The sequence below is a fragment of the Bubalus bubalis genome, chromosome 12, assembly GCF_019923935.1.
Source record: "Bubalus bubalis isolate 160015118507 breed Murrah chromosome 12, NDDB_SH_1, whole genome shotgun sequence".
Taxonomy (NCBI): Eukaryota; Metazoa; Chordata; class Mammalia; order Artiodactyla; family Bovidae; genus Bubalus; species Bubalus bubalis.
In genome coordinates this window covers 28,278,244-28,295,987 of record NC_059168.1, presented here as the reverse complement: position 1 = coordinate 28,295,987, position 17,744 = coordinate 28,278,244, and the positions used below count along the sequence as shown (strand labels likewise).

General features: G+C 50.5%; 1 protein-coding gene across 1 annotated transcript in view; it reads right to left on the bottom strand.

Moving 5' to 3' along the window:
- EPAS1 (endothelial PAS domain protein 1) overlaps positions 1 to 17,744 on the bottom strand; it is a 92,241-nt gene that overhangs the window by 23,634 nt on the left and 50,863 nt on the right. Inside the window, exons 2-6 of the mRNA XM_006054785.4 lie at positions 16,382 to 16,572; positions 7,229 to 7,380; positions 6,730 to 6,814; positions 3,187 to 3,305; positions 2,895 to 3,100 (exon numbers count right to left, since the gene is read on the bottom strand). Of these exons, the coding sequence (XP_006054847.1) occupies positions 2,895 to 3,100; positions 3,187 to 3,305; positions 6,730 to 6,814; positions 7,229 to 7,380; positions 16,382 to 16,572 (753 nt within the window). The remainder of the gene's footprint in view (positions 1 to 2,894; positions 3,101 to 3,186; positions 3,306 to 6,729; positions 6,815 to 7,228; positions 7,381 to 16,381; positions 16,573 to 17,744) is intronic.

Genomic DNA, 17,744 nt, shown 5'->3' with positions numbered 1-17,744 from the left:
AAGTGATTCTGTGGGTTCTAATTGCCTTACATTTTCACCAGATTCTTTCTAACTTTCCCACTGGAAAAAGAATCCCTTTGTGGGAAATCACAGACCCTCATGTGTGCCAGATGTCATTAAATCTAGTGAATTCCCTGATTAAAATGAATTGGTCCCCCTACTATGATACGTTAAGTGCTGGATTTTGAAGCACTGATCTTGGAAGAGTAGTGTGTGTGTGTGTGTGTGTGTGTGTGTGTGTGTGTGTGTGTGCACGCGTGCATGCATACCTGTGAGAGAGCAAACATGAATGTGTGTATACCTTTCCCCATCCCAATACAAAAAGTAAAAACAAGATAAGCTACCCAAACGAAAAAATCCTAGTCCTCATCAAAGCAATTGAGACGTAACACATAGGTGTTAAGGACTTAAAATAGTCACTTTATAAACTGTCTAAGCCATGTCTGTGCCCTTGTGAACTAATCTCCTAATCCGTTAAACACAACTTCTGTGTGGCACAGCCTTCTGTGTCTTTAAACGCCTCTGCATCCATCTCTCCAGCACCATTGAATTCAGAGTTTGGGCCATGTAATTAGGTTTTTGAAAGACAAGATTTTGCTGAAAGTGCACTATATCCAGCAAACCTTACAAGTAATATCCCCCTCCACACTCTGAGTCACAAAGCCCTAAATCACAGGTTCCTTCTAGTCAGGATCAACTCTGCCTACCAGACCTGAAGCAAACTAAGAAGTCAGTGCAGGGTCCCTCTCCTTTCTGGGAGGAAGGTCTTCCACACTGTTAGCCCCCCAATTCCTCATGTTATTTCCCCTTCTTCCTTTCATCCAAAGATTAGATGCTTTCAGGAAATGACCTGAAATCCATTCAAAACATGGTAAAGAGTGAGGAATAACTTCAAATTACTCTTTCCAGAGGAATTTTCCCTTCACTTTAACAAGGATCAAAGTCTTAACACTTAAAAATTTCTTCTTTCCTGTTATCTAGGGATGAGAAGTTATTTTCTAGGACAGTAGGGTTTCCCCAGTGCTTCTGGGGTCACATTAGGGCTGTGCACATTACAAAACTGTATCTTCTGCCCAGAATGGTCCTTTGAATACAAAGACTGCATCTGATAAATAACCTTACACAGCATGGATTTCTCGGGTGCCTGCCTTTGCAATGGTCTTTCTCTCTAATTATCCTCATATCACAATAATGACAACATGAATAACCATAATAACTGCTGGCTGTGCCAAAGCGCCAGGACACAGTCTTCATATGGGATATTTTCTCCCTATGAGGTTAGAGCACTTCTTTCTGCATCTCGAACCACCCATTACCTGCAACAGCCTTGAATCCAGCACTATGGTGGTCAGAAGGGGACAGGAATGACTCAAGGGCATTTTCACCAGAGTTCTTAAATCTGCCCTGGAGTCCAGTTCTAAGGAGTGGTAGCAGCAAACACCAGGTGAGTCCAGAATCAGGGGAGACAGACTCAGCAGAGCTTGGAAAGTAGAGCCCCATCCATGAAGAAACCTGCACCCCTGGGACACCCAGAAGAGGAGAGAAAGGTTGGTGGGCCTGGGGTTTGCTGAACAGGAGCTCCCTCCTGGGGTCTGTGGCTTCCTGCTGGTAGGCTCTCCTTCCAGGCCCCCAGCCTCTACATATCTCCAGAAGTGGTTTCGGCCCCTTGAGTTTAGCAGGGAGACAAGCTTCAGGGGAGGACAAGGACAGGGAGCAAGATGCCAGCAGGAACAAAAAGCATCTCATCAGTTAGGGGGTTTGTGCTTTTCAAAGCACTTCCATGGCCATCAGTCATCTTACAGTGATTCTGCGAAACAGGTGGGGTAAGTGTGGATTTTAGAGAAGGGGAAATTGCAATCTCAGGGTTTCTGGAGAAAGCTAGAAGGTGAGAGTGGAATGGCTGGAGCAGCAAAGAATTGCCCCAAGAACTATGACTCTGGACAAACGTGGTGACTCTGGACACTGCTGAAAGCTGGAGTCAGGTGGGGAGATCCCCAAGGGCACATCCCATCATGCACTAGATGGCGGGCAGCAGTGGCATCTCCTTGAGCTGGGCCTGCCTGGCCCAGCCCAGCCCCTGGCCTGTCCCTCCCTCCCTGATGGTAGCCATTGCCCATGGCATCCTTGCTTCTTCCACCTCCTGATCCACCCATGTTTCCAATGTCCGGGCACAGAGGGGAGGGCACAGGCCAGGCACAGGGAGGAGTCAAAGCTGTTCTTCCTACCCCTCCCATGACAACTCAAACCTTTTTCCTACCTGTTTCGATCCTCACCTCGAGGTAAAACTGGAATGACATGGATTTTATATGTGGCCTTGGGTACTTTTTCAACTACTTTAATAAAGAAATAATTTAGGGTGGGGATCACAGCTAACACTGAACACTTCCTATCGGACTGGAACTTAGGCCATCTCACTGCATTAAGGTTCTTAACCACTACACTCTCCGGTAAGACAATTTTCCAACTGGGCCTGGCTTCAGGGATTGGAGTCTGGCTTAGTTCCCATCATCAAAAAGCCTTCCAACCAGGGCTGGACACTGGCTGGAATGGAGGTGGCATAGGAGGAGCAGAGGAGGCTGAGGAAAGAGCTCACTCATGGAAGAGAACACACAGGAGTCACGTGCCTGCAGGGCAGCTTCCGGGCTCCCAGCGGGCCTCGGCCCTGCTGATGGAGACCTCTAGACCCTCTTTTCCCGGCGAGTGGAGTGGAGAGAGGCTTGGAGATCTAGAACAGCTCTGGGGTGACAACGGGGTCCAGTATGACCCTTGGCAGCACTGGTGGGATGAAACTGTGACCTGCCCCCAACAATACAACGTGTCTGCCGCAGACCCGCCCCCTGACCACAGGCACAACCACACGCGCGTGCGCACACACACTCCCCGCCGGGCCCCACCTGTCGTCGCAGTAGGTGAACTTCATGTCCATACTGTGGCGGCTCAGGAAGGTCTTGCTGTCCAGTGGGATGTCCATGTGGGATGGGTGCTGGATCGGCTCACACATGATGATGAGGCAGGATAGCAGCGGCTCCTTGCAGCCGCAGAGACTGCTGTGAGGGGGGCAGTTGTTGTAGACCTTCACCTGGCCCGTGCAGTGCAAGACCTGGAGACCAGCCGCGGAGGGTCAGACATGGGGCGGGGGAGGGGCGGGGGCACCCCGGGACTCCAGACCCAGGCCTGACGCCCTACCTTCCAGGTGGCTGACTTGAGGTTGACCGTGCGGCCTCTGTTGGTGACCGTGCACTTCATCCTCATGAAGAAGTCCCGCTCTGTGGACATGTCTTTGCTTTTCTTCCCAAAACCAGAGCCTGGATGGAGAAGGGTAGTGGAGCCAGCTGAAGTGAGTTCTGTTTGTAGTCAGAAGCAGGGAAGTTTTTCAGGGCTGTGTGTGTGTGTGTGTGTGTGTGTGTGTGTGTGTCCGTGTGTGTGTATGTCCGTGTGTGTGGTCTGTGTGTGTGTCTGTGTATCTGTGTGCATGTGTCTGTGTGTGATCCCTGAGGAGCTGCCCTGAGTGCTCTGTGCTGTCTGGCTGTGGATCAAGGCTCCCTCATCTCCAGCCTGTCCCCCCTGCAGGGTGAGCTCCTGAAGGGTCGGGGCTATTCCACTGTTTTATTTCCCACTGCACCTCACACTGCAGAGTGGTCAGGTGATGAGTGACCATCGGCCATGATCTCAGCAAACCTCTCCCCTGGGTGGGCCCCATAGAAGGAATTCGAAAAGGACCATCCAAGCAAGATCACAATCGCTCCAAGGGGATTAACCTCTCAGGTGGGAAATTTCCCTTAGACGCCCCTGTCTTTCCCCCATTCCTGTCCCTCCAGTGCCCTACTGTTAACCCACAGTGGCTGTGTTCAGGATCCCACACCATGCGCTCCCTTCCCAAAGTGACACAGGTCAAGGCTCATGGAACACTGCTGGTCCAAGTCTCTTGTAGTGAGCAAGTTCACCTTGAGGATTAACTCAGTATGGATCATATCCCTTCTCGGCCAGAATTAAATAAATCACCAAGACAAACAAGATTGCTTCCTTCCTTATGGTCTCCAAATAACCTGCCCACTCAGAACTTCTCCCACTGGAAAAAAAAAAGTGATGAATGCAGTAAACCCCAGAGGTGTCCCCCTGTCCATGTCTAAATTCTGCCATTTGGGACCTTCCAAGGTATACTCCTGCCCTGCTACCCAGCATCTCAGAACAACCCAGAGCTTTGTTTCTAATAGTCACACCCTCCCTCTGGGCATAGCCTCAGGACTGAAACCCCCAGGGGTCAGTGACTTGAGTGACACAGCCCCAAATCACTGTGTCAAATGAATTGTGGCACTTTTTAATCTGTCATAAACATCAAAAGAGAGCCCACTAAGTAACAGGCCAGATAGTGAATCTTTTTCTTTTTCTTATGAGAGGGTATTCTTCCCCATCACAATCACAGAATCATCTCTCCCATACTCAATGATGTTTTGCACAATTCTAGCTTCCATAGGTGGCGTTTGCACGTCATGAGATGTTCTTGTATCTTGGGGTCCGGACGCACTATCAGGACCAGCTCAGGTGCTGTGCAGCAGTGGGCAGGAGGGACCCATCTGTGGCTGTGGCATGGGTTATGGTTGTGGCCTCCTAACGTGTTAACGTTGGGATTTTCCCCATCCTGTCATTTGGTTAATCTCTCTGAACACAGCTCCAATCAGATTACCCCTATCTCTGCTCAAAAACTTCCAACAGCCCCCCTCTGTCTACAGGATGAAGTTCAAGGCTCAATTGCCGGCCTTCAAAGCTTTCCACAAGCAGCCTTACGGCCTTATCTGCCTCTGGGTGCTCACACTAACCCTTTGCTTATAGATCACGAGTCCACTCAGGTCGGCGCCTTCAAAGCCTTTGCTGATTCACTGATTTTGATCCCAAGTCCTCAACACAGGGACCGAGAGACCCAACATTCTACACAGATCAACAGAGTAGCGTCATGCTGAGTCACAGCCCTGGAGAGCGAAAGGTCCTGGACTTTGCCTGGCCCAACACTGTCACTTTGAAGAGAAAGATTCCCAGGAACAGAGCGATGAAGGGACTTCGTTCAAGTTGTATGATCAGACTGAGGCAAGGTCAGAGGTTGAACTGAGACCAAGAACCCAAGGGTTTCCAGGGTAGAGAAGAAATAAGAGACTTTGGGGTTTTCTCAGGCTTCCAGTGCCTGTTTTAGGAAGGGATTCAGAAGGTCTGGCAGCCTTTTTCTCACAGAACTAAACAAGACTTTCTCAGCAACACAGAGAAGACAGTGCGCAGCCCTGAGAGCTCCCCAGCCTGCGCCTGACCAGAGCCAGGTGGCCTTCAGGAGGGAGAGCAGAGGGGCTGCGGGAGGAGGGGGTGGCGGGGCTCGGGGGAGGAGGTGGGAATCCTGCACTCTGCAGGCTCAGGTGGTAACAAGGCTAGAAGTAGGCTAATGAAATGTATGCTTTTTCAGCATGTGTGACAACAAGAGCAAAACCTCGTAGGCTTCATACGGCCGCCTTGCCTCTGTCATTCAGGTTAGATAGTACACGCTCCATGTCAGTGACAGGTGAGAGCTGTAGAAAGGGATGTTAGACTCGGTACAATCTGTGCAGGGCAGAGACTGACTCTCAGGTTCAGAAGGGACCTTGAAAGCCATTGAGTTCCCTTTTTCTTAAAGCTTCAGTCCACTTGACAATATGCCCATTAGAGCTTTTGCGCGACTGTCCCCAGTTACAAGAGATGAACCAGCCAGCTCCGACTGTCCCTGAAAAGTGCTTTCTGCTCGTATGGGCCCTTCCATCCACTGGCACCTGCTGGAGCCCCCGCAGGTAGAGTGTGGTGCACACCACCTTTCAGACTTGCTCCATCAAAGCCGCCTGTTCCATTTTTTATCACCCGGGGACCAGACTCCTTCCTTGGCTCTGGTGGTAGCCAGTCTCTAAAGGTGGCCCCAGTGAGCCACGTCTCACAGCATTCAGGGCCTGGTACAGCCCCCTCCCACAGTGAATGGGCCAGGTCTGTAACTCACTTTAACCAAAGAGTGGCACTGTACCAGTTTCAGGACTAAGCCTTCAAAGGGCCTGGCAGCTTCTACTTTTGCACTTTTGGGGGGTCCTGAGCTTCCCAAAAGGGAGCTAATAATATAAATATAAGAAGTCTGGCTACCCTGGAGAGACCATGTGGAGAGGAAGAGGCTCCGATACCTTATGGAGTGAGAGAGAGCTCCAGCCTCTAGCTACACCACAAGGTCCCAGAGGTGTGGGTAAGCCCCCGACATCACATGGAGCATAAGAACCACCCATAGAACCCACCGAATCATGAGCGACAATAAAAGGACTGTTTAACCCACTATGTTTGGGCAGTCTGTTACACAACCATCACACGGCCAGCTGCAACAGTTCCCATGAACATTTTGGCACAGACAAGCTTATTGGTTAGGATGGTGTCATTCGGAAAAGATGCTGGACACTCAGGTGATGAAACCTCCTGGAGATGGTGTCCTAACCCACAGGAATGCCCTAGGAGTGTGATCTCAGGCACCACAAGAGCCAGCAAAAGATAATTCTGAGTACGAGGTCCTTCCAGGGCCCTCGATCTCGTCTCCGAAGTCCTGCTGGATTTTCTATGGGTGTCTGTTTTTTCTGGATCATGATGGCCATGATCTATCCATCCTATATTAGTACACAAAGGGGAGGCAGGTCCCTTCCCCACGTGGTGTTAAGAAGGAAAGAAACACACCGAAGAATACCTTACCATTTTTGAGACTCAAGTTCTCACGGATCTCCTCATGGTCACAGGGATGAGTGAAGTCAAAGATACTGTGTCCTGTTAACTCGACCTGTTTCAAAAAACAAGGTTGGGCTCATTATTCCTGACACTAAAGAAGTCTCCAAGAGGAGGCTGGGTCCCCTTGCAGGTTTGGAGAGAGGGAGGAGGCTGAGTCAGACCTTCTCATATTCCACTCGGCAGATCCACAGACACACAGGTGTAACAGAGGTCATGACTGACTTGACTGACAAGGGTGGGCCTGCAATCCAGCTGGCAGAGCTGTCTGCCAGGATGGCCATTGGCAATGCTAGCCCAATGCCAGGGGCTCTAAGTTATTTCTAAGGTTTGAGGCTTGAGATCAGAGAGGAGGAGAGTGGGTGCATGCAGGGAAAGGTCAGGAGGGAGGTGATCAGAATCTTCCACTAATTTCTACCCCCAAATGGAAACATTTTCCCTTTTTGAAGGAGCCCAAGGAGGGTGTCACCTGTGTGAGTCCCATGAACTTGCTGATGTTCTCCGACAGAAAGATCATGTCACCATCTTGGGTCACCACGGCAATGAAACCCTCCAAGGCTTTCAGATATAAGTTGTCCATCTGCTGGTCAGCATCGGCTTCAGATTCATTTTCAGAGCAAACTGGAAAGACAGGGGTGGGGTTGAACAGTTTGCATCAATGTGGGGTTAAAGCAGATGTGACTGGCATGCATGGGTGTCTTCCAGGGATGGCTCAAAGGCATCAGATGGATTTTTCTGGAAACACACACTGCCAACCACCTAAGTGTCCGTCACATGCCCAAGGAGCAGGCATCTGATGAGCACCACTGCACGGAGGACACCCTGCTGGGGGCTTCACAGGCAGTACAGTTGTGGCACTGTACTTGTGGGTCACTGATGTCAAGGCAGTTACAGGAGTAGTCGGGACAGTCATTTTCCCTAATGGATGTTGAGCAATGACAGCATATGAGCCAATCACTGAGAATGCTATGTAATCTTCAAAACACCTGTGGGGTAGGTCCTACTGTTTTTTGTCTTATCTTACAGATGAGGCCTAGAGAGATTAAGTCATTTGCCCAAGGTTATAAAGGTTGTGGACTCAGGCAGACGAATCCAGAAACCACACTCCTAACCATTCATCGGCTTTGGAGTCCAATAACCACTGACTCTATTGCTCCTATTAGGTTATGGCTCTAACTGACATAACAAAGAGTAAGTGAAAACCTTTTTGAATATCAGTTTCCTCGTCAGCTAAATGCAGATAATAATGCCCATCTCTTGTAAGGATTAGGTAAGTATGGAGAATGCCTAAAACATGCCGACTAGCATGAATTCTCTCCCTCTCTGGCTCCTTCTACAACACTGTCAGTGTCTTCAAATTGCTCAGAACCTGAATGGGGGCTGGGTGGTACACTAAGCCACAAATCTAAGTAAAAAATTCAGGGTGACAGAGGTGGGTGCCTAAGAGGAATATAGACAGTCAGTGCTGAAGGGTTCACAGGAAGAGGGGGTCTCTTTGAAGTGGTCAGAGACAACTGTTGAAAGAAAGGCATTTGAAGAGACTCATGAAAAGCAAGTATCTCACTCTGTTAAATGAAAGTAGGGCTTTCTGGGCCTACTGGCTTGGGCAGACACTGGAAAGCACGGAGGAGGCAGAGCCTGGAAGGAACTCTCCGGGGATGAGAACAGGTCCACCCGGCGGAAGGAGAAGGGTCTGTGCCCCAGGCTCATCGACTGGGCTCGTGAGTCCAGCAGCCTGGAGGAGCGGCATCTCAGACCATTGCTTTGGGGAGATTCGTCCGGCAATGGCATGCGAGGTGATTTGGAGACAGTGAGGATCAGAGGTGTGAAGCCACAGGAGGAGGCTGCTGTGTTAGTGGCAGGCTGTGGAGGTGGTTGCTAGGGGCAACCGAGGAAGGCATCCACTCCCCAACCACTCTGGGGGGCCCTGGCCTATCAAGTAGACCTCTGCTGTCTGCAAAATGTAGCCTCAACTCTGGCCCCAGCGAATAAAGCTCTCAGGCCCCAGACCCTTGGTTGTTATTGCTCAGACCACAGACTTTAGTTCAGCCCTGGTTCTCCTAGCTCATTATTTAACTGCAAACATACATTTACTTATAAAAACTTGTATTCGTCCACTACAAACATCAAGCCAAGTGTGCTTACCTTAATTTACAGAACGAGAGGATCATAGAATAATTTGTCACTTACGAAAGTTAATATTCACTTAACTAAAAAAGAAGTCATTCAAACTGAGACTATTGGAGGGAATATAAAATGCAATTGAAGGCAAGAGATATGTGGATGCTGTGCAATAAGGTTTAAGGGCCTTCCTGCAAGGGCACTGGATTTATTTGGTTCTCTTTTCCCTTCAGCCACTAAATTTAAGCTCTGGGCCATACACTGTTATTCCTCCAGAAGAACAAATCCAAATTAGGAGATGTTCCTACCAAGGGGCTTCTGTGGCATCCCTGGGGACCAGCCACCTTCAGGACACAGCATCAGTGAATGTGCCGGGGTCACTGATGCTGTCCAGGGACAGGCCACCCTTCAGAGCCAAGAGCTGGGCCATATATAGAGTGTTATCCTAGTGACTTCCCTCTGTTTTGCTAAAATGGTAGAACAAAATGAGGGAAATTCTTTCCTCTTCATACCCTGATTCAGGCAGCTAGCCTATGGGATGGGAGACTGGGAATGGCCTTTTTACCATACACATGCCCATACCTGATCCCTGCTTAGGGTCCCTGCCAACCAACTGGTTAGCCGAACTGATGATAATGAAGCAAAGTTCTAGGTGTGGGTGGTGCCGTGGCCAATGTTCACACTCCTGGTTAACACTTAAATTTAAACAGGGGCTTCAGAAGAGACCACGACTTTATCTAGTGCCGTCAAAATGCAGCAAGCACCAGGACCACTGGAGGACTTGCTAAAACAAGGATTTCTGAGACCAGAGCAAAGTAAAAATGTGAGCTCTCTCACTGAAACATCAAACCATGCCCAGGGCCTTTCTAATGGTGGAAGTCTCCATGGGACCGCAGAGTCACAGAGTCATAGAGCCAGCCCTGGATGGGCCCTGTGCCCAGCATTCCTGATTCAGTAGGTCTCAGGTTGGGGGCAGGGCTTCCCGGGTGGCTCAGTGGTAAAGAATCCACCTGCCAATGCAGAAGACACAGGTTCAGTCCCTGAGTTGGGAAGATCCCCTGAAGGAGGAAATGGCAACCCATTCTAGTATTCTTGCCTGGGATATCCCATGGACAGAGGAGTCCTGTGGGCTACAGTCAATGGGGTCACAGAGTCAGACACGACTGAGTGAGCATGCACGCATGCAGGCTGAGGGCTGAGAATCTGCTTTTCTAACAAATTTTCATATGATGTGAATGCTGGTGACCAAAGGTGGAGACCATCACTGCCTTAACTTAAAGTCCTATAAGCCACCCTAATGCTGGGAAACAGAGAAGGCAATGGCACCCCACTCTAGTACTCTTGCCTGGAAAATCTCATGGACGGAGAAGCCTGCGGTAGGCTGCAGTCCATGGGGTCGCTAAGAGTCAGACACGACTGAGCGACTTCACTTTCACTTTGGAGAAGTAAATGGCATTGGAGAAGTAAATGGCAACCCACTCCAGTGTTCTTGCCTGGAGAATCCCAGGGATGGGGGAGCCTGGTGGGCTGCCATTTATGGGATCGCACAGAGTCGGACACGACTGAAGTGACTTAGAAATGCTGGGAAAATCAACATGTTTTGGCAAGTGGTGACCTATTTGGGGGACATAAGGAGAGATTTTCAGCACTGTTAAAAATCACACCAGACAGGTGAGCGCCTTCTCCAGACAGCAGAGGCCAGTCCTGTGATTCCTGGCCTAGTGAGAAGATTTTTCTTCTCTTCAATTTCTTTGATCTCAGTGGCAACACTGACTTCAAAATCTGGAGTCATCCCAAGACAACCTGATTTGGGTTAGCTAGGCCCAGAGGAAATCGTTCTGCTTAAAGTTTCCTGTTTTTAACAGTTCCAGCACAGCCAAACTGGTTTCCATCCGTGCCCAGTACACTTGCTTCCAGGAGGTGGTGAAATTGGCTGCAACAGCTGGCCAGCTGGACTCCAGGAGGGAGGGAGAGAGGTGCACAGAGCTCACAAATGGAAACAGAGCATCTTGGGACTAAAGTCACAATGGCTGGGGGACCAGGAAGCCAGCAGGCCAGCCCCATGGGGACCTGGAAACAACGGGGCCTCTTTCCTCTGTGGAACCATTTGCTCCTGCAGCACCTGCCTATCCTCCGCGGGAGTTCGGACGGAACCTGGCCAGCTTGCTGTCAGCTTGGAGCTGAGGGTTGAAGCTGCGGGGCCGGAGGCAGCACTTTACCGGAGGGGCTGGGGCCCCAGGCACGTCACCTGGCTGAAGACGGCCCTGCCTTTCCCCTTTACCTCTCGTGGGAGCATCAGGCCTCCTGAGGGGATCACAAACTCTGACTCAGTGCTGGGCACACAGACAATTCACTCGCCCACAATGCAGCTATCACACTCCTGCCACATGTCTGCCCCATGCTGGGCACGAAGTCAGGCCATCTGTCAGCAAGTGTCACTTACTGGGTGCTCAGCCCTGTCCTCGGGAAAGTCAGGTGTAAGAGCATCCTTTCCCCAGAGGAATCTACAGACCAGTGGGGAAGAGACAGATAAGCCGCCGTAAAGTTGCACAACAATCCGGAAGAAACCCTGGGTGCCCAATGAAGAGGAGTACACAGTAGGTGCTTGATAAACCCTCAGTGGACTCTTTAAATAGCCCTGGGCTCCGGGTCTCAGTTACTTGCTTCCCAGGACCCTTCAGGGTCTGACCCCCGAGAAGAGGAGCGGGTCATGCAGATCAGAGGCACTCTGCAGAGACTCAGTACGCTGCACCCGAGAGCACAACAAGATTCTTTCAAGCTAAAAATAGCCCCGGTAAACAGGCTTTGATGACTCCCCACAGCCAGGATATGCGCGGGCTGAGGTTTCGGAGCACTTTTTCCGGAGCACCGCGCATTTCCTTCAGGCAGCACGGCCTGGGTGGGGTTGGACCTGGGGCGGGGGGTGGGGGGGGCAGCAGGAGCTGGGCATCTGGGGTGAGCAGGCAGTGGTGGGGCAGACGCTCCTGACCGGGCCCCCGGGGCCAGGCAGGCCACCACAGGCGCTGCCGCGCAGGGCGCCAAGGCTCTTTTCCCTCTGTTCCTACCCTGAGAAGTTCCGAGTGTTCTGACTGGTCCCCAAGCCACTCTGATGTGATCCTCCTGGGGCATATGTGCTTGGCGGGCAGTCACTCCTTAGTTATTAGCGAAGGGGCTTCCCTTTTACACTGATTCTTCTCCTCGGGCTCTGCTGGGCCCAGAGACCCATGACTCCACTGGGCCCTGGATGTGCTGACTGCAAAGGCAGCCCAGTCAAGCCATGAGGAAACTAGTTTTGAATGGCTTACCTGGCCATCAGCCCCACCTCTAAACGCCACCATCACCAGGTAGTAGGCTGGGGTTACCCTCACATCTTTGGCAGAGGGCACTGCGTTTTATCTGACCTGTGGGCCTCCCAAAGGGCCTTGAAAGTCCACCATTAGAAATGCATTTCTCTGTCCCGTACACGACTTACTGTCCTGTCTTACCTCTCTATATGACCCCTCATAACATACAGCACAGGGCTGGGCAGCAAACACCTGCTGACGGACCAGACTTATCAACTTTAAGCTAAGGGAATGATCTGAACAAAGTATCTCTAGAACAGACTGTACACTAGGGGCTCTCAGCGATCAAGATCCTGGCGTGAATCAACCATTCAGCTCTTCTCCAACAGGACAGAAAGAGGCCTTGGTTTGGAGGGTGGGTGGGATACGGGGTGAGACAGAAAGAAAGTAGGGATGAAAGCCTGGGAAAAGAAGTCTGAAAGAGGGACAAAAGAAGGCACCAGAAACCGTAGCTGCCTCCCCAATTTTACCTCTGCTCTCACTTTTTCCTGCACAAGAAGGTCATGGTAAAAAGCTAAAATCACTTGTCCACATTTTAATGCCTTTCCCTTGGTAGTCTAGAGAGGAGGAAATCATCATCTCTTATTAAGAGTGATGTCTTCACTAAGCAACTGCCAATGAATTAATCATAAACCTGACATTTGTCTTAGAAATCTTGCTTCACATTGATCTCTAGCTCTTGTGTCAAATGAATTTGATTTTTTCCTCACAAGTGTGTGTGGGGGGAGTCAAAAATCAATTTCATAGTGAAAAGCCAGTTTTGCATATTTACTGCTGTTGAAGGCCCTTCAAATGCAGGAGTGACCCTCATTTGGGTACAGTTTGTGGGGCTCCTCTTGAAAGAGGATTTAAGACAATCAAGTGGCATTTCCACTGATGTTCCCGTCAGAATGTGTTCTGTTCTCAGCCCAGCGTGGAAGCTAATATCATAAAGCTATTGTTTCAGTTTGCTTCCTGTGATACAAATCTCAATCGGCCGCCGAGACTCCCAGCCTGAATTTCTCAGCGCTGAGGTTTCCTCTCCAACATTCCCACACAGAACAGCCTACTGTGAAAATCAAAGGGAAACGTGTTACTAAGTAAAGAAGAAACTTCTCTAAAGCAAAACCTGGTCTTTTTTAGCCTTTTGAACTCTGAGGTATGCAACCAGCTATTTCCTATCATAAGGGAGCCAACATCGACGCTCACCTTTGTTAGAAATGCTTCCATCATGGATCTGTGGTTTATTTTGACTTAGGAAGGCTTGGCAACTCTGCATTTTGCTAGAAATTGCTAGAAGGTAGTAAAAGGACAGTAAGGGTTTACACTGGGTTTTCATTTACATCATTTTCCCCCAAAAACCTATACTTATAAATCTATTTACTTGATCATAGTTGGTTTTATCGCTAGGCTGTAACTTATCGAGAGCCTAATACATGGCAGCAAGAGGATAAGGATTTTAACATCCAACATCCTTGGATGGCACTGCAAGTGAGTACTGGCAGCCGCTTTGTGCAGCGGAGAAAGTGAGCTGGAGGGTGGTAAGGAGGTTTTCACAAGGCTGCAGAGAAGGAAGGCAGCCTGACTGAGGTTCTAGGGCAGGTCTAACTGCCCACAAATCCTGTACATCTTTTCGTTGAGCTGCATGTTTTAAACAAGCAAAATATGATTAAGATTGTCTCGCATACAATTCCTAAAAACAACGTCAATAACTGGTCTAAAGAGTGTGTGGCAGCAACGTGGAAGAGGAAGCACAGAGAGCCATCCATCACCTCCTCCCTCGGGTGATGCATGTTTTATGAGAACTGCTCCTTCAAGGACACCCAGATCAGATGACCAAATGTGGACACTTTTTATCCTTTTCTGTCATTTCTTTCCTCCGGACCGAGAGGACCAGAGCCAACATGCTGAGTGCTCCAGTGGGTCCGGGGAAAAGCCCAGCCAGAGGGCAGGCACTTTGCGTCCACAACTTGCAACAGGCCCTGGGCAGGGATATGTGAGGTCTTGCTGTGGCCACTCCGGTCCCATCTCCCCAGGTGTGTCTGGCCCACAGGGGGCTCTCGCCAGCACACTTGCAGGCAGACATGCTCAGAGCCTCTGATACGTGTCCTGTCCAAGCCAACCCTGAACCACTGATGGGGTGGGGTGGCTATGCACGGGAGAGCTTGGAAACCCAAGGCCGCGCACCAAGAGCAGGGTAGAAACAGCCACTGAGTGTGTAAGGACCTCCTACAGACCCCACTGCTCAGAGCCAGCCCCCGATGCCTCTGTTTAACTTTGGTTCCCCATCAAGGAAGACCCCCTTTCTCCCCAATCACCAGGCCCCATCCACATCTTCAGGTGATGACGACCAAGTCTGCAGAATGCTCCTGCCCTCCGTGTCTCTGTTCCACTGGATTCAAAAGGACTTGAACTCCAGGTGCTAAATGTGTGCCTTTGCAGCAAAGTTAACTTTTCTGTGCCTCACTTCTAATCATCTGTGAAATGAGCAGAAACATCCTCCAAGCCCAAATTCAGAGAGCTGTCTCAGGATTAATGAATTACTCCTTTTGGGGACCCCTGTTGGTGAAGGAACAGGGGTGATGGTGGTGAAAGGAAGTAGTGATGAACCCAAAGAAATCAGTGTCTAAAAGTGGAATTTCATTTCATGTCTCAGCGTGGAATTTCAAGTACTGGAACAGGAAAGACAAGATGCTTCTGGGTGTGGGGAAGGGGTCTCCGTTTAGTCCTTAAGTCCTCCACCCCCTGTTCTGTGCAAATGGAAAGATGACTCCGACATGGCCAGACATGGCCCTCATCTGTCCTAGAGGACATGCTTCTTTAAAGGGAACAGGTACCCCACGCCCAGCAATGGCATCTCCAGGCCCTTCTTGGACGTCAGTCCATGGTTCCCTTTCTCTGCAGCATCTATGACACCACGCCTGCCATCGCCTTGCACTGTTTCTTTCAAAGTATTTTGAGAGCAAGATTTCACCCTGGGTTCTCTCCCTCCTGTCTGCTCTTTTCTGAGATGCTTTAGATTTTCAGGCCAGGGTTAGCCCTCCAACCCCTGGACCCACTGCGCTATCATCCTATTTTCTGAGTCTTCCCCCCATATCCTTCCTGTGCTCCTGGGCCCAGAATAGCACATGGCGCTCCGGCCTCCCCGCCTCACACTGGATTCCCTCTGTTCTGGGTTTCCTTCCCAGAATAGCCACTGCATAACAGGATGGCAGAGTCCACCCCGCTCCAAGGTACACGGCTCACTCGGGAAAACTGAAAACCAAGCACGAGAGAACTCCCCCTGCCGCCCCGCTCTGCTCACCACCTCGGACGCGGCTACTGACGGTGCCACGGCTGGGTGGGGGCGGTGGGCACAGAGGGGCGCGGCCCCCTGCCCAGTTCCCTTACAAAACTGGCAGACTAGAAAGGACTGACTATCTGTCAGATCTGATATTGGCAGAAGCCCCAGGCCTCCTCCTCCTGGTCTGGACTAACAGGAAATGGTATTCTGAAGAAGATGAACTCTGAGCGGGAAAAACGTTTCGTGACCTTGAGACTTGCAGAGATAGCAGGGAAGGTGAGAATTTGTGGGTTCTGAGGGGAGATGGTTATCTGTCCAGGGCTCCCCAGTGTGGCTGGGCCTGTGCTTCACAGACATTATCTCAGTTTATTCTTAAAGATACCCCAAGCAATAAGTATTCTAACCCCTTTTACGGATGAGGAGGCTAAGGGCACAGGCACTGAGTAACCTGCCTGGCATCCTGCTAGTAAGAGGGAAGGGTCACATGGGCACACTCTGCCTTCTGGAGAAGGGGGCTGGTGGACAAACACTAAGATGTTCCCTAAAGGATTCATCCAACCTGGACTGGAGAGTGGATCTGCCAGCCGAGGGCATGGCAACTGGGAGCCAGCACCAGCCGCTCTCACTCTCCCAGCCCTCTGTGTCCCCTCAGCTGCCAAGGGCTTCAGCCCATGATTGTAATCACCGCCAAGGCCACTGCTGGAAAGAAGTGCAACAAAAGAGAACTAAATGCTAAGGATGGCGTTGCTGTGGGTGGAAGGTGTGCAGAGTCGGGGTTCCTGAGGAGGAAAACCCCTGCTCTGTGCCCGTGGCCTTCCAGCTCTGGCTCCTGCATGTGAGAACACGGGGGTTGGGGGGGGTAGAGAGGGAGGGGGCCCAGGGCTCGCGGCCTCACCAGAGGACAGGAGCTTGTGCGTGCGCAGGAAGCTGATGGCCAGCCGCATGATGGAGGCCTTGTCCAGGTGCGAGCTCACGCTGTGCGGCAGGGGCAGCTCATGCGCCAGCTCATAGAAGACCTCTGTTTCCTTGCTCCGCCGGCACCTGGCTGCATCTCGGGACTTCTCCTTCCTCCTCTCGGAGCTGCTCCTACATTGAGAGACAGGGGTTAGTCTCCAGAACATCACTGCCATCCCATCACACCCCCGGTCATCACACCCTCAGGACTCCCCCATCCAAGGCATGGCCAGACTCTCCCACTGAGCTGATGTGGGCTCACATCGGTCACCTGAGCCACAGGTGACAAAGAGCTCTGCCTTTGTGGATCTCGTGTCTTCTCAGCCGCCCTCCCATCCCGCACGCCATGGAGCCCACACCAGGGCTTCCAGTGGGTGAAGTCTGAGCAAAGACTTGCTGGTTGAGTAAATCCACTGGCAATGCCCAGGGCTGTTTGGGGACTGAGGTGAGCGCCCAGGACAAAGAGGGAAGTGTGAGGAAGCTGTGGTCAGTGGCTCAGATGGCTGTGTCAAAGCCTCTGGAAAGCAAGATGAAGAACTGCTTCTGGATAAAATGCTTAAACAACTAAGCCCAGTACTGGACCTTAGATTCCATTTCATATCAGTGATTTCCATCACAAAAATTGAAAACGCCACTAAAGCCCAGGAGCAGTCAACCAGACGGACACCTATCTGTCTGATGTCCGAAGCACACACCTGCCAAGGGTTAAAAAGGACCAAGCACAGACACGATTCCTCTCTGATCTACCAGCATAGGCTTCCAGTCAGTCTCATCTCCCTTCTTGCAGGAGACAGGTCCACTTGCCAGCTCTGTACATTTATATTATTTAAACTGATTAGCCTCAGTTTTCTCATCTGAGAAAAATGATAATGATAATACAGTACTTGCCCCACAGAGTTAATGTTGAAGACTGACATGTGATAACACGTGGAAAATCTTCAGTGCCAGGGCTATCCCGATGGTAAAGCAGTGTTAGCTCATAGTAATAACAAATTTGTCCATGAAGATATGAGCATGAGAGCAAAAACGTTACAAAAGAGTACAGCAGAATCCTATTTTCATGGAAATATATGTTTTATACATAACACCTCTTATATAGGAAAAACCTAGAAATAAAATACTAACGACTATTATTCTTACAGCTGCCCTGCGTATGGTGCTTACTATATCCCAGGGACGGTGTTAAGCCCTGCTGCCCTGGCTCCTTTAATTCTCACAACCAACCTTGGGAGTAGTTATCATTATCCCTAATTTACAGATGAGGAAATGGGTCGATGGAGGCTACGTATTGTAGTCCCTCCTTT